This window comes from Ochotona curzoniae, unplaced genomic scaffold (genome assembly GCF_017591425.1).
Source record: "Ochotona curzoniae isolate NIBS_2020 unplaced genomic scaffold, NIBS_Ocur_1.0 contig_4501, whole genome shotgun sequence".
NCBI classification, from domain to species: domain Eukaryota; kingdom Metazoa; phylum Chordata; class Mammalia; order Lagomorpha; family Ochotonidae; genus Ochotona; species Ochotona curzoniae.
In genome coordinates, this window is record NW_024466307.1 from 208,327 (window position 1) to 221,796 (window position 13,470).

The 13,470-nt window shown below is 45.6% G+C and overlaps 1 protein-coding gene across 1 annotated transcript in view; it reads right to left on the reverse strand.

Moving 5' to 3' along the window:
* ANKRD31 (ankyrin repeat domain 31) overlaps positions 1–13,470 on the reverse strand; it is a 92,402-nt gene that overhangs the window by 58,502 nt on the left and 20,430 nt on the right. Inside the window, 3 exon segments of the mRNA XM_040985851.1 lie at positions 4,876–5,031; positions 9,209–9,422; positions 11,179–11,762. Of these exon segments, the coding sequence (XP_040841785.1) occupies positions 4,876–5,031; positions 9,209–9,422; positions 11,179–11,762 (954 nt within the window).

Sequence of the window (13,470 nt, forward strand, 5' to 3'; positions counted from 1 at the left end):
TCTCTTTCTGTAACCTTGGCTTTCAATAAATAATTACAGTCTTTATTGAGTAAAATAGTGTCTAAAACAAAACAAAACAAAACAAAAAAATGAAAAAGCAAAGAAACAGGAAACAGACTGAGTACACAGGAAAGAAGCAGAATGGTAGTTAATATTTTACAAAAAGATTTATTTATCTTTATTGTAAAGATAGATTTATAGAGAGAAGGAGAGACAGAGAGAGAGCTTCCATCCACTGGTTCACTCCCCAAATGGCTGTAATGGCCAGAATTGAGCTGACTGGAAGCCAAGAGCTAGAAGCCTCCTCTGGGTCTCTCACATGGTGTAGGGGCCCAAGGACGTGAGCCATCTTCCGGAGCTTCCCCAGGCCACAAGCAGAGCTAGATGGGAACTGGAGCAACAAGGACAAGAACCAGTGCCCGCATGGGATGTTGGCGCTTGCTGGTAGAGGATTAGCCAGTTGAGCCATTATGTCAGCCAGATTGCTAGTTCTAAATTCAATTATTTATATTAAATAGAAATTACCTACTCACTTCAATTTCCAATAAAAAGGCAGAAATTGGCAGAATGGAGCAAAAGAAACAAAACTGGATACTGTCTACAGAAAACATATTTTTAAAAAATATACTGAAAATGAAAGGAAAAAAAAGATACAGCAAAATGAACAATAAGTCCAAGGAGGCCAGGATGTGTGCACTGACATTTACACAGCAACAGTGAGCTTCCTCAAGCAGACAGGAATGAGAAAACAACCCTAACAAAAGAGTAGCTTCTTTTCTGTGGATCCAAAACAGCAAGAAGAGAAGGCAAATGCAAAGCAATGGCTTGTCTTTCATAGAAAGGCCAGGCTTATATTTAAAGTTAGTGAAGACAATGTGCAAAGAGCGTAAAGTACACTGAGTCAGGGAAAGGACACAGTGGGGCGGGGTGTGGGGAAGGAAAGGGAGTGCTGAGACGTGACCTTCAGGTGAGGCCTAGCAAGATGATCCAGTGAAGGGCCATGGCAGGAGAAGGAGTGTCACGCTCAGGGGAAACCACTGCAGACCAGAGAAACCCATCACAGGTGGCAAAGAACGTCCCCTGCCCCCAAGAGACCCTCCTGGTTTTATAACACAGCTTATCTTATCTGCCACATCTGCAAGGTAGCAGTCCTCAAACAACCCTCTAACTATCCTGTGGGAAAATTAGTAAGATCAGGCATGCCATTTGACCTACTGGTCAAGATGCCATTTCGTATCAATGGTCCTGGGTTTCATGCCCAGCTCTGGCTGTGGCTCCTGACTCTGGCCTCCTGCTGATGCAAACCTTGGGAGGCACCATGAGCACCCAAGTTCTGGCCACCACGTGACAGACCTGGATCGTATCCCTTGCCAACAAGAGCAGTGTGACAGATGAGGGTCTTGCTGCTCTCTCTCTCTAAATATATATACCTGCCTCTTCAATAAGCGAATATTACAAATAATAAAAAAAAACATACATTTCCCAAAGAGAACATAATTTAACATATTTCACAATTCTTGAAACAATTCAGCAATCAAACAAACACAATTTAAATTTGGGCAAATGACGTCAGTAGGATGCTTCTCAAGAGAAAGACATCCAAACGGCTATGAGAAACACGAGAGAAAGTCACTAAAGGATCAGGGCTGTGCAAATTAAAACCACAACTAAACATCAGCTGTGATCAAGAAGACACAAATAGCAAGTGCTAGTGAGAATGTGGCCGAGAATATTAGCACAGTCATGTGTGAGAAACAGGATAGCAGCTTCACCAACTACAAACAGAATTACCATTTGTCTGTGTGTCTATATGTGTGTGCGTGTGGTGCTTACACCCCTGGTTCCTCTGTGTGTGTGTCTGTGTCAATGTGTGTGTATGTACGTCTGTGTAGTACTCACACCCCTGGTTCCTCTGTGTGTGTATGTATGTGTGTGTGTTTGGTGCTCACACCCCTGGTTCCTCTGTGTCTGTGTGTCGTGTGTGTGTCTCTGTGTGGTGCTCACACCCCGGTTCCTCTGTGTGTGTGTGTGTGTTTGGTGCTCACACCCCTGGTTCCTCTGTGTCTGTGTGTTGTGTGTGTGTCTCTGTGTGGTGCTCACACCCCGGTTCCTCTGTGTGTGTGTGTGTGTTTGGTGCTCACACCCCTGGTTCCTCTGTGTCTGTGTGTCGTGTGTGTGTCTCTGTGTGGTGCTCACACTCCTGGTTCCTCTGTGTGTGTGTGTGTGTATGTGTGTTTGGTGCTCACACTCCTGGTTCCTCTGTGTCTGTGTGTGCGTCTGTGTAGTACTCACACCCCTGGTTCCTCTGTGTCCGTGTGTCATGTGTGTGTGTCTCTGTGTGCTGCTCACACCCCTGGTTCCTCTGTGTGTGTGTGTCATGTGTGTGTGTCATGTGTGTCAGTGTGGCGCTCACACGCCTGGTTCCTCTGTGTCTGTGTGTCATGTGTGTATGTGTGTGTTTGGTGCTCACACCTCTGGTTCCTCTGTGTGTGTGTGTTGTGTGTGTGTGTCTCTGTGTGGCGCTCACACTCCTGGTTCCTCTGTGTGTGTGTCTGTGTGTCATGTGTGTGTGTGTGTGTTTGGTGCTCACACCCCTGGTTCCTCTGTGTCTATGTGTCATGTGTGTGTGTGTGTGTTTGGTGCTCACACCCCTGGTTCCTCTGTGTCTGTGTGTCGTGTGTGTGTCTCTGTGTAGTACTCACACTCCTGATTCCTCTGTGTGTGTGTGTGTGTGTGTGTGTGTTTGGTGCTCACACCCCTGGTTCCTCTGTGTGTGTGTGTCATGTGTGTGTGTCATGTGTGTCAGTGTGGCGCTCACACCCCTGGTTCCTCTGTGTCTGTGTGTCATGTGTGTATGTGTGTGTTTGGCGCTCACACCCCTGGTTCCTCTGTGTGTGTGTGTCGTGTGTGTGTGTCTCTGTGTGGCGCTCACACTCCTGGTTCCTCTGTGTGTGTGTCTGTGTGTCATGTGTGTGTGTGTGTTTGGTGCTCACACCCCTGGTTCCTCTGTGTCTGTGTGTCATGTGTGTGTATCTGTGTAGTACTCACACCCCTGGTTCCTCTGTGTCTGTGTGTCGTGTGTGTGTCTCTGTGTAGTACTCACACTCCTGATTCCTCTGTGTGTGTCATGTGTGTGTGTGTGTGTGTGTGTGTGTGTGTGTGTGTGTTTGGTGCTCACACCCCTGGTTCCTCTGTGTGTCTGTGTGTCAGTGTGGCGCTCACACCCCTGGTTCCTCTGTGTGTCTGTGTGTCAATGTGTGTGTGGCGCTCACACCCCTGGTTCCTCTGTGTGTGTGTGTGTCTGTGAGGTGCTCACACCTCTGGTTCCTCTTGTGAGTGTGTTTGCATGTGTATGTATCTGTGTGTGTGTGCATGAAATACTCTTCCCATGTGGACTCATCCATGTATGTCATCCAAAAATACTGATACCACACAAGCAGAGAGCAGAATCAAAGGCAACTATCATCACTTCCTCTCAGCTCTGCATTGGTGAGAAGCAGCAACCTCAAGCCACAGCCAGCAATCAATTCCTGATACTCCAGCACAGAACACAAGCATCTTCACCAACCTTGTAGTCGTTAGGCTAAACAACCACCTCATCTATTTGTTGTTATCTGTTTCTTTCTTGCTTGGTTAGCAAGATCAACAGCTTGCTGTTATCAGTATTCCGGAATGTGACAACCTCTCTTTTCAGTCCTAATGTGCGACAGGCTTAGGAATCAGTTAGAATTCTCCGTAAGATACAGCTCATGGAGCCTGCATCATGGTGTACATGGTAGGTTAAGGTGCCAGCATCCCATATCCGTACTGGTTCAAGTCCCGGCTGCTCCACTTCCCATCCAGCTCCCTACTATAGCTTGGGGAAGCGGCAGAGCATGGCCCAAGTTCTTGGGACCCTGTACCCATGTGGGAAACCTGGAGGAAGCTCCTGGCTCCTGCCGTCAGCTCAGCTCAGCTCTGGCCATTGCAGCCATTCACTAGTGGGTGAAAGACCTTTCTGTGCCTCTCCTCTCTGTAGATCTGCCTTTCAAATAAAAATAAACAAATCTTAAAATCACAGCAATTGGTTTTTAAATCAAGGACAAGCATATTCTAAAACATAAATGATAAATAAAATGCAAGTGTTACTTATGAAAAGATCGTTGGTATAGTATAACATCTTATTTACTTCTCATACAGCATGTAGTGTTTTTTTTATTTATTGTCTCCTAAAATAAATATATCAGGCACAGCAGAACATACTGTGAAAACATAGCTACATCAAGGCCGTTTGCTAGTACTTCTAGAATTGCAGTAACACTCTGACAGTCACCTGTGAGCACTCCATGTTCTTATACATCTTGCAAATGCAGGTATATACACACAGGTGTATGTGTTTGGGGAGGTGAAATGATGGCTGCATTGTAAACACTGCTGATGGTATCAAGCCATGCCTGCAACACTGGCATATCCAGTTGGATTCCTGGCTACTCTGCTTCTGATCCAGCTTCCTGCTATCGTGTTTGGAAAGGAATCTAAGGATGGCCCAAGTACCTGGGCCCCTGCCAACACATGGGATACCATAAGGGTGTTGGTGACTTCTGGCTTCAGTCTGGCCAACCTAGTCCTAGATATTGCAACGCTTTGGGCAGTGAATCTGCAAAGGGGAGATCCTGCCCTTCCCTCCCTCTCCATCTCCCTGCTTTTCAAATAAGTAATTCTGCTGGTTAAAAACATGTGCATATCCAGGGAACTGATTTACACACCTCTTAGAATCAAGACAGCAAGTGTTCTACCTGGCAAATAAAAGGCAAAGCTGAAGACTTAGCTTTCACAGGAGTGACTCAGATCAAACTGGAAGATCCTCATAAGGCAACAGATGGAAACCTAACTTACCAGCATAACTTGGCTGATTAACATTGGCACCTTTTTTAATAAAATGATGAACAAGATCCACATCATTGTGTAGAACAGCCTGATATAGTAAATTCTCCCCAAAAGCATTTCTCCGATTAATGCTAGAAAGAGTTACATCATATTTCTTTCTTCTTCCTAAAAGCAGAGAGGCACAAAAGAATAAAATCCTTATTTGAAAATCAGGATGAACCCAGTCAACATTGTTTTAGCAAGCTATTTACAGCTACAATGTTATCTATGTGTAAAAAGAAAATGAGATATATGTAATCAGTTTAACATATCTGTGGTAGGGCCTAGCGGCTAAGGTCCTCGCCTTGAACGCCTGGGATCCCATATGGGCACCGGTTCTAATCCCATATGGGCCGCTTCCCATCCAGCTCCCTGCTTGTGGCCTGGGAAAGCAGTCGAGGACGGCCCAAAGCCTTGGGACCCTGCACCCGTGTGGGAGACCCGGAAGAAGTTCCTGGATCCTGGCTTCGGATCGGCATAGCATCGGCCGTTGCACTCACTTAGGGAATGAATGAATCATCGGATGGAAGCTCTTCCTCTCTGTCTCTCCTCCTCTTTGTATATCTGACTTTCCAATAAATAAATAAATCTTAAAAAAAACATATTTGTGGTAAATTACAAATCATGATGAAGTAGTGTATATTGGCTGACATGTCGTAAAAGGCACATATGTGAGAACACTAGCAGAGTCTCTTAAAAGTTCTGATGGAAAGAATTACTTAAATCTAGAAATATGTATCATCAAGCTTAATAGAATATCACAGAAGTGGGTAAGATGAGTTCAGCTTCCCTGGAACCACACTGACAGAGCACCTGGTCAACCGTTCATCTCTCAGCTCTGGTTCCTGACTCCAGCTTCCCTGGGGGGCAACAGAGATGACTCAGTGTCTGAGAGTTGCATGGAGATCCTCGCAGTGCAAGCCTGGCTGCCACAGGCGTTCGGAGTACACTGGGCAAGGACACTCTCTGGTTCTGACCCTCTGCCTCTCAAGCAAATGAACATTTGTAAGGGGCAAGTTCTCAGGAGGTCAGATCCTGAACCTGCCAGTTCAGTCCCTGCTATTCCAGGTCTGATCCAGCTCCCTGTAAGACGCTACCTTACGGACCTCAAGCCCTGGCACTGATGTGAGAGAACAGCGAGCAGCCTCAGCTCACAGTTTTCCACTTTGCGGCTGTGAGCATTTGGGAAGTGAACCAGCAGGTGGAGGATCTCTTCCTCTCTGTCATTCTGCTTCTCAAATAAATAAATCTTCTCAGAAAATGAATAAAGAATAAAGAAGGAACAGAAAAATGTCCAGTGAAAACTAAGTTATGCACATGACTTTTAGTCTTGACTGAATAACTGCCATGACCTGCACCCTCCACCCCAGTCCTGAAAGCAACAATGCATGTAGGAAACCTATTTCCAAACCCTGGGAAGTGGCATTTCAGACCTTGGACCCTCAGTGAACAAGTACAGACAAGGGAGGCCTGGGATCACCCTGGCTTCTTGGCACATGCACAGGGTGAGGAAGGGGATGGGCAGCTCCTGTTGACAGAGGGCAGATATCACACTAGAGGAGGCTGAGATGCCACAGCTTGCAAAGGGCGCCGGAGAGGAAAGGACAGAGCAGAGGTGTCAGAAACCCATCCTAGGGGTTCCTTGAGTCCTTATCCAAATACCAAACTGCTCCTGAGGAAGGAAGGGTGTTCATAAGGCCAGGGACAGACAACAAGTATCAAGGAACTGTAACTAACCATTGTCAGAGCTAGATGGGACTCTTGAAATACTCCTACTGCAACCAACCTGAATAAGGAAACCCTGCTGGAGAGGAGAGGGAGAAGGGAAAGAGGTAAGCAGACAGGGCAGAGGAGAGCCTCTCATCTACCAGACTCTTCCCAACATGGCCATTCTGACCAGGGCTGAACCAGGAGCTGTCTCTCATGCCGGTGGCAGGCACCCAGCTGCTTAAGCCTCGGCCTGCTGCTTTCCAGGGTCCATATGATCAGAAATCTAGAACTGGGAGCCCTAAGTACTCCAATATGGGACACAGGCATCCTAACCAGTGTTTTAACTGCAGGCCAAACATTCACCCCACAGCTGCTTTTTATAAATGAAATTCAAATAATTACACTTTCAAATTTTTAAAATGTACTTGCCTGAGAGTCAGAGAGAGCCCCCATCTGCTAGTCCACTCCCCACATGGCTGGGGTTGGGCCAGGGCTGAATCTAGGAGATAGGAACACAATCTACTACAAGTGATGGAAACTCAGCCACTGTGGCCATCAGGCTGCCTCTGAGGGTCTCCATCAGCTAGATGCTGGAGTCAGGAGCCAGAGTCATGAATCAGACTGTGTATGGGACACAGGGATGGTCAGCACCTTAGTCACTCGGCTACGCAATACCCACCCCTGCAGTAGCTGTTAGTGTGGATTCCACAGATTTTCCACACAGATGATTAAGCGTTTCACTGCTCGCCTTCCACACTGGATGGCTTTTGTTTTTCTGACTTGCTAGAACCTGCGGACATGATGGGAGGAGACACCCCTGTGTACCCTGAGCTTCCCAGACAGCAGGCAGTGCTTCAGCTGGACACCTCTGGCAGATGTCCACCCCTTGTCAGGCTGTCCCTAAACATCTTCATGGCAGGTGGGCAATACGGGCTGTCAAGGGTGCTTTCAGCATCTGTCAAGGTGACTTCCTGATTTTCCTGTTTAGCATGTTACTATATTGACTTACAGTGAATGATTTTTTTTTTAAGATTTATTTTATTGTGAGATTGGCAGCGATTCATAACTGGTGAACTATCAAAACCACTTGAGCAAGTATTTCAGAGCATGCCCCACATCAGGGACCTGGGGGGGTGGGAAACTGGGTGGGGCTTCTCCCTCAATATCCCCCCTTTACCTCAGATACATGAATGAAACAATATGGAAATAATAGTCCTACCCACTTTCCTATAGTCCTTGAACCTTTTTACCCTAATTAACTATGTAAAGATTGTCAAAAATATAATAAAAAATGAAAAAGAAAGATTTTATTTTTATTGGAAAATCAGGTATACAGAGAGAAAGGAGAGACAGAGGAAGATCTTCTATCCATTGATTCACTCCCCAAGCGGCAACAACAGCCAGAGCTGCACCAGTCCCAAGCCAGGAGCCAGGACCTGTTCCAGGTCTCCCAACATGGGTGCAGGGTCCCAAGGCTTTGCTACTTTCTGCTACTTTCCCAGGCCACAAGCAGGGAGCTGGATGGGAAGCAGCGCTGCCAGGACACAAACTGGTCCCATATGGGATCCTACTGTTTGCAAGGTGATGACTTTAGTCGCTAAGCTACTGCGCCAGGCCCACAGTGAATGATTTTCAAACATAAAGCCAATTTTGCACTCCATTATTTGGCCGTGATGTCTTATATAACATCAGATTTGACTTGTCGGGAATTTAGGAAGCATGAGCTTGGGAAGTATTTCCTCATTTCCAACTTTTCGGAAGAGTTTGTACAGAGTTGACATGGTTCCTCACTGAGATGGTGGGGAGACTCACCGTGGGAGGTGCTGCTGCCTGGAACCTACTACTACCAGTGAGCGGGAAAACCTCCTCAACGGTCTCCTCTCAGGGAAACGAGGAAGCTGAGGACACAATAACCAGAATCCTATTTCTGTGTTACTTACAAAGAAACTGAAAGACACTCAAAAGATGCCTTACCCTTTTCCACTCTGTGTTGTCCACGCTTCCTGATCTGTGTGCTCTTGGATCGCGATGCAGGAGTCTCCTTCTGCTGACCTTTAACCCCTAAAGCAGCAGCCTGCTTCCTTGAGAAGTAACTGTAGTGGAAATTAACAATGCTTTCTTCAAGCATTCACGAAGAATCATACCAAGTGTTCATCCAATTTTTGAAATTCAATGTACTGTGCTATTTTCAGAGGTGTGGCAGTTCTGACAATTTGGAGCCAGGCAAGCCCAGTCAGCCTCCAGCTTCCAGCCCTCCCTGCCCTCATGCCATTGGTAGGATTCTCTCCTCTACCTACAGTCACCCACAAGCATGACCCTTCTGAGTCTCCTGCCCTTCCCTCCCTCACTAGGCAAACCACCATCCACTCCATTCACTGCCCAGTGGAAAAGAGGCAGGCTTTTGCAAGGAAAAAAAAAAAAAAAAACTATATTATGGTATGGCACTGATCAAAAATGCAAAATCTAAGAAAATGAAAGAAAAAATCAATATAAAAAATAAAACTCTTTACCTGGCCCTAATTTCCCCACACTTATCTTTATTTACCAAGTAGGTACAGGCTGCCTCTGGCAGCATACCTGGGAGTGTCGGCACCAAGCACTTTTGGCAAAACGTCGTCTGAGGGCTGTGCGCTCATACTGCCTTTCCGCCTCCCCAGCCTGCAGGATCTCCTCAGCACAAGTGCAGTTTCCTCCTCACAGCTGTTTTCCACCGAAGCTGGAGTTCCCTTATCACTCAGCAGCTCACAGGAGGTGACATTCTGGTGGGCAAAACGCTGCAATCCAAACGAATCTGGGTCTTCCAGAGTCTGTAAAATGTAAATATTTCCATAATGACAGCAATATAAAAGAGCTAAAACCCAGAAAAAATTAAATTTGACCTTGTCCTTCAAAATGCCCCAAAAATTTAGGAATTTGCAAACATGTGAACAAGATGAAAAAATCTAATGTAATAAATGGCAGTGCATATCTAAGAGCTGAACAAGAGCCTATGGAAAAATAATTTCATCAATATTCTTTCTTAAAATACAAGGGACAACATGAGTTCAACATGGTGCTTTAATTTTTCAGGAAGTAGGTCATGTAGAATGAGGAGCTTAGGGAAGAATTATAAAGTCCCTACAGGCAGAGGAGGGAGCTTCTACACAGCCCAGAAGCAACATGTGGTACCTTGGGAAACAAGAGAGCACATACTGACTTCAAAAGTTCACAGCACAAATTCCTCTAGCTTCCCCTTAACAATAGCTTCTAGAACTAGCTTTGCCGAAGATACCATGTAAACCTTTCCTGAGCCTGTTTTATATATAGATTAAAACTTCTCAAAGTTGTAAGTTCCACATTTTTACGTCAGCTGAGTAGCATTCAACCTAGTGACTCTTCTACTTTTAAAGAGGTTTCCTTTCTCTTGTCTTTTATACTTTTATAGACTTGCCAAGTTTTCACTCTTATCAATATTGATCATAATTCCTGAAACTTTTTCCTATTCCTTCTTTCCAAATTTCTCACATTACCCTTGCTGCCCTTTCTCCCTCATTACTTTCTGTTTCTTTGGATTTCTTCTTAGTTCTATCACATAGGTTTGGAGATTTGTTGATCAAAACTGTGTATAGTATTTTTCTGGGTATGTGTGCTGCACCATGAGTTCAGTGTCAGGTTAAGTCTTCCCAAGGGTATTCAATGGAACATTTGTCCAGCCAGAATATCTACAATCCCAACCTCAAAAACAAGAGACAGAGACAAAACCTACACAAATGACCATATTAATGAATTGGTTAAATAAATAATAACACAGATACTAACAGTGGAACACCATTCAGCAGGCTAAAAGATTTTAAAACTAACAAAGCATACATATGACACAATTCAGTTTGTATACATAAACCTTACACTGGACATGATAAAAACAAAAACTTCAACAATGCTCTCTCTAGAAACTAGAGCTGCAATTCTGTAAAGTCTGAATTTTTCATGGGGGATGCAAATTGCCAACAGGAAAAGGGCCATGCTGAGTCTTCCAACATGGCTACAAAGTCAAGCGGAATACACTTGCACATGACCTCTGACATAACCAGAAGATCTAGGCAGATAGACCAGTCATAAGTCTTTTGTGGGTGTGGGGTCTGCCGGAAGGCTCCCTCCTGACCTCCCCTTCCTTACTACTGAAAACCTGCACCTTCTGCATAATAAAGCAGACATTCCTCACGAGCTTGACTTTGGTGGTTCTTGCGGCCCAAGGCCACCACCTGCCTCACCCTAGGTGACCTGGGGACCTGCTGGCAGGCCTAAACCCTGCGAGCCTTCATACAGGCATAATTTGCCCCTGTTCCAGGCAGCCCAACAGTATATATTCTATGTCTAAGTATAAATTAACGCAAAGGGCCGTCTTATATAAGCAACCTGATGACATGTCTTCTCTGGCCTCCCGGGAAGAAATCTGCCCAGTTTCAGCTTACTTGGGAAACTCTACCCCACAGGCATTTCTAAAACGATACTGTATACTGCAGATAAGGAAGTAGCTTCTGGGTGTCAAGATCGCTGCAGAAGGCAAACTCATACTTGCCTTACCTCCTCTGCTGACAGCCGGCTGTCCTGCAGATCAGCTAACTCAGAACCTTGCTTGGAAGCCATGCCTGCAATCTGTGTGCAGTCTGCTTCAGGTTCCATTTCCAAGGCCTCATTCCCATTGCTGGGACAGATGGGCCCCACCCCAGCTCCTGAGAATGGGCTCAGGGTCAATGGCAGCTTGGCTGGTGAGGCTAACTCCTCAGTGTTGGGCACAAAATCTCCTCCACACCCCACCATGGCAACCAGAGGTGTCAGCACAGGACTCAGCAGGTTCTTTAACATCCCTGGGTCAGAGCTGTTCTTCATGTCACTCAGTCTCTCCTCAAAGGCATTTCCTGGTGAGGATATCTGTCTCTCTAAGGCAGACACAAAAGTTTCCAGAGAGCTCTCTTCATCGCAGGTTTCCTCGCCAGCCGCAGTCAGTGCGACTTCATTGCCCAGCTCAGCAAGTGTATCTGATGTCGCTGACACCTCCAGCTCTGCCACTGACTCCCTCTCAGCCCCCAGAACCATAGTAGCAGCACTGGAAAAGAAGCTCCTCTCCAGGAAATCTCTTTCTTCACTCAGTTCCTGTGGAGTGTAAACAGAAGACATTTAAAATGAAATCTTTGCTGTTATAATTGATTTAGTCTGTAGGCCTTCCTCAAAAGTTTCAGGGACGGGCTCGGAACGATGGCTTAGTGGTTAAATCCTCACCTTGACCAGGTGCCGGGATTTTATGAGTGCCAGTTCATGTCCCAGCTGCTACCTTCCCATCCTCCTCCCTGCCTGTGTCCTGGGAAAGTAGCAGAGGACAGCCCAAAGCCTTAGGAACCTGCACCCGCGTGGGAGATCCAGAAGAAGCCCCTGGCCCCTGGCTTTGGATCAGCTCAGCACTGGCCATTACAGCCACTTGGGGAGTGAATCAGCAAACAGAAGATCTTTCTATCTCTCCTTCTCTCTGTAAATCTGCCTCTCCAACAAAAATAAATAAATCTTAAAAAAAAAAAAAGTTTCAGGGACAGACACTGAGCCTAGCAGTTAAAATACCTCTTAGGATTCCTGCATCTCAGGGGGAGACCCCAGAGTGGAGTAGGCAGACAGGAAGAGGCTTGTTTCCCAACCCTGAAGACTCCTAGATCCTCACCAAGGACTATCAGTACGAGCTCCGAGGACTACATCCCAACCGCCAAGGAGACCACAGGGAATTGGAGTGCCTTCGGAGGCCAAGAACTCTGAGGTCACCCACCTCCATTTGGATCTCCCACATGGGATGGAAGAAGCCCAAATCCTGCCTTGCAGGAAACAAGGTCATCGGAACAACAACCAGGAGCACTAAGCGGTCCGCAGAAACAGAACAGTAAACTTCCTTCAGGACTAGCAAGAGGAGCTTTCTCTGGTCCTTGCCTGGTTCCGACTTTGGGTCCCCACCCTCTCTCGTAATGACCATCAAGATCGCTCCAGAAACCCCTCAAAACAAACTAACAAAAAAAACAAATAAACAAACAAAAAAACCTAAAATAGATAGAGAACAGCAAGGAAAGCTTAGAAACAGGAAACGGGCAGTGGGGATGCACTTACAACTCACTGGGTGGGACACAAAGATTAGTTACTCCTCACTAGGGTATTGAAGATTTCTCTGCACCCCTCCTAAAACTGTTCACCTAAACTGTTGACATATGTCTTGTTATAAGTTAGACTACCTGAAAAACAGCCAGGTTCTACAAAATCATGCTTCAACGCTATAAACTGCTAAATACTAAAATTAAAATAGACATGAGACAGCTGAATAGTAATTTATAGCCATTTTAAGGTGTATAGAACCCAGTTGTATATAAACTAATAATTGAAATGTCAATGTAGAAGTCATAGGATGTGGTTCAGAACTTGCATTCTTTTTTTTTTTCTCTCTCTTTTAACATGTTGGTTACTCAATACCATGTCAACTAATTCCATTACGTTATAAATTGTTACTGATGTAATGTCGGGGCTTTTAATTGATTGGGATGATACTCTGTCGGCTCTACCTTCAGACCAGAGATGGTCTCTCCAAGAAACCGTTGAACTTATCTGGACAATAAGATGCTGGACTCTATGCTTTGTAGATACTTGCAATGAAAGAATCTCAACTGAATTTGAACTGTGGTAATGCAACAAGGTGGAGGAATCCACCGGGGGGGGGGCGGGTTTGGGAAGGGGAGAGGGGAATCCCAGTGCCTATAAAACTGTGTCACATAATGCAATGTAATCAATAATAAAAAAAAGACTCAAAAATAAATAAATAAATAAAAAGAAGGGAAAAAAAAGGATTCC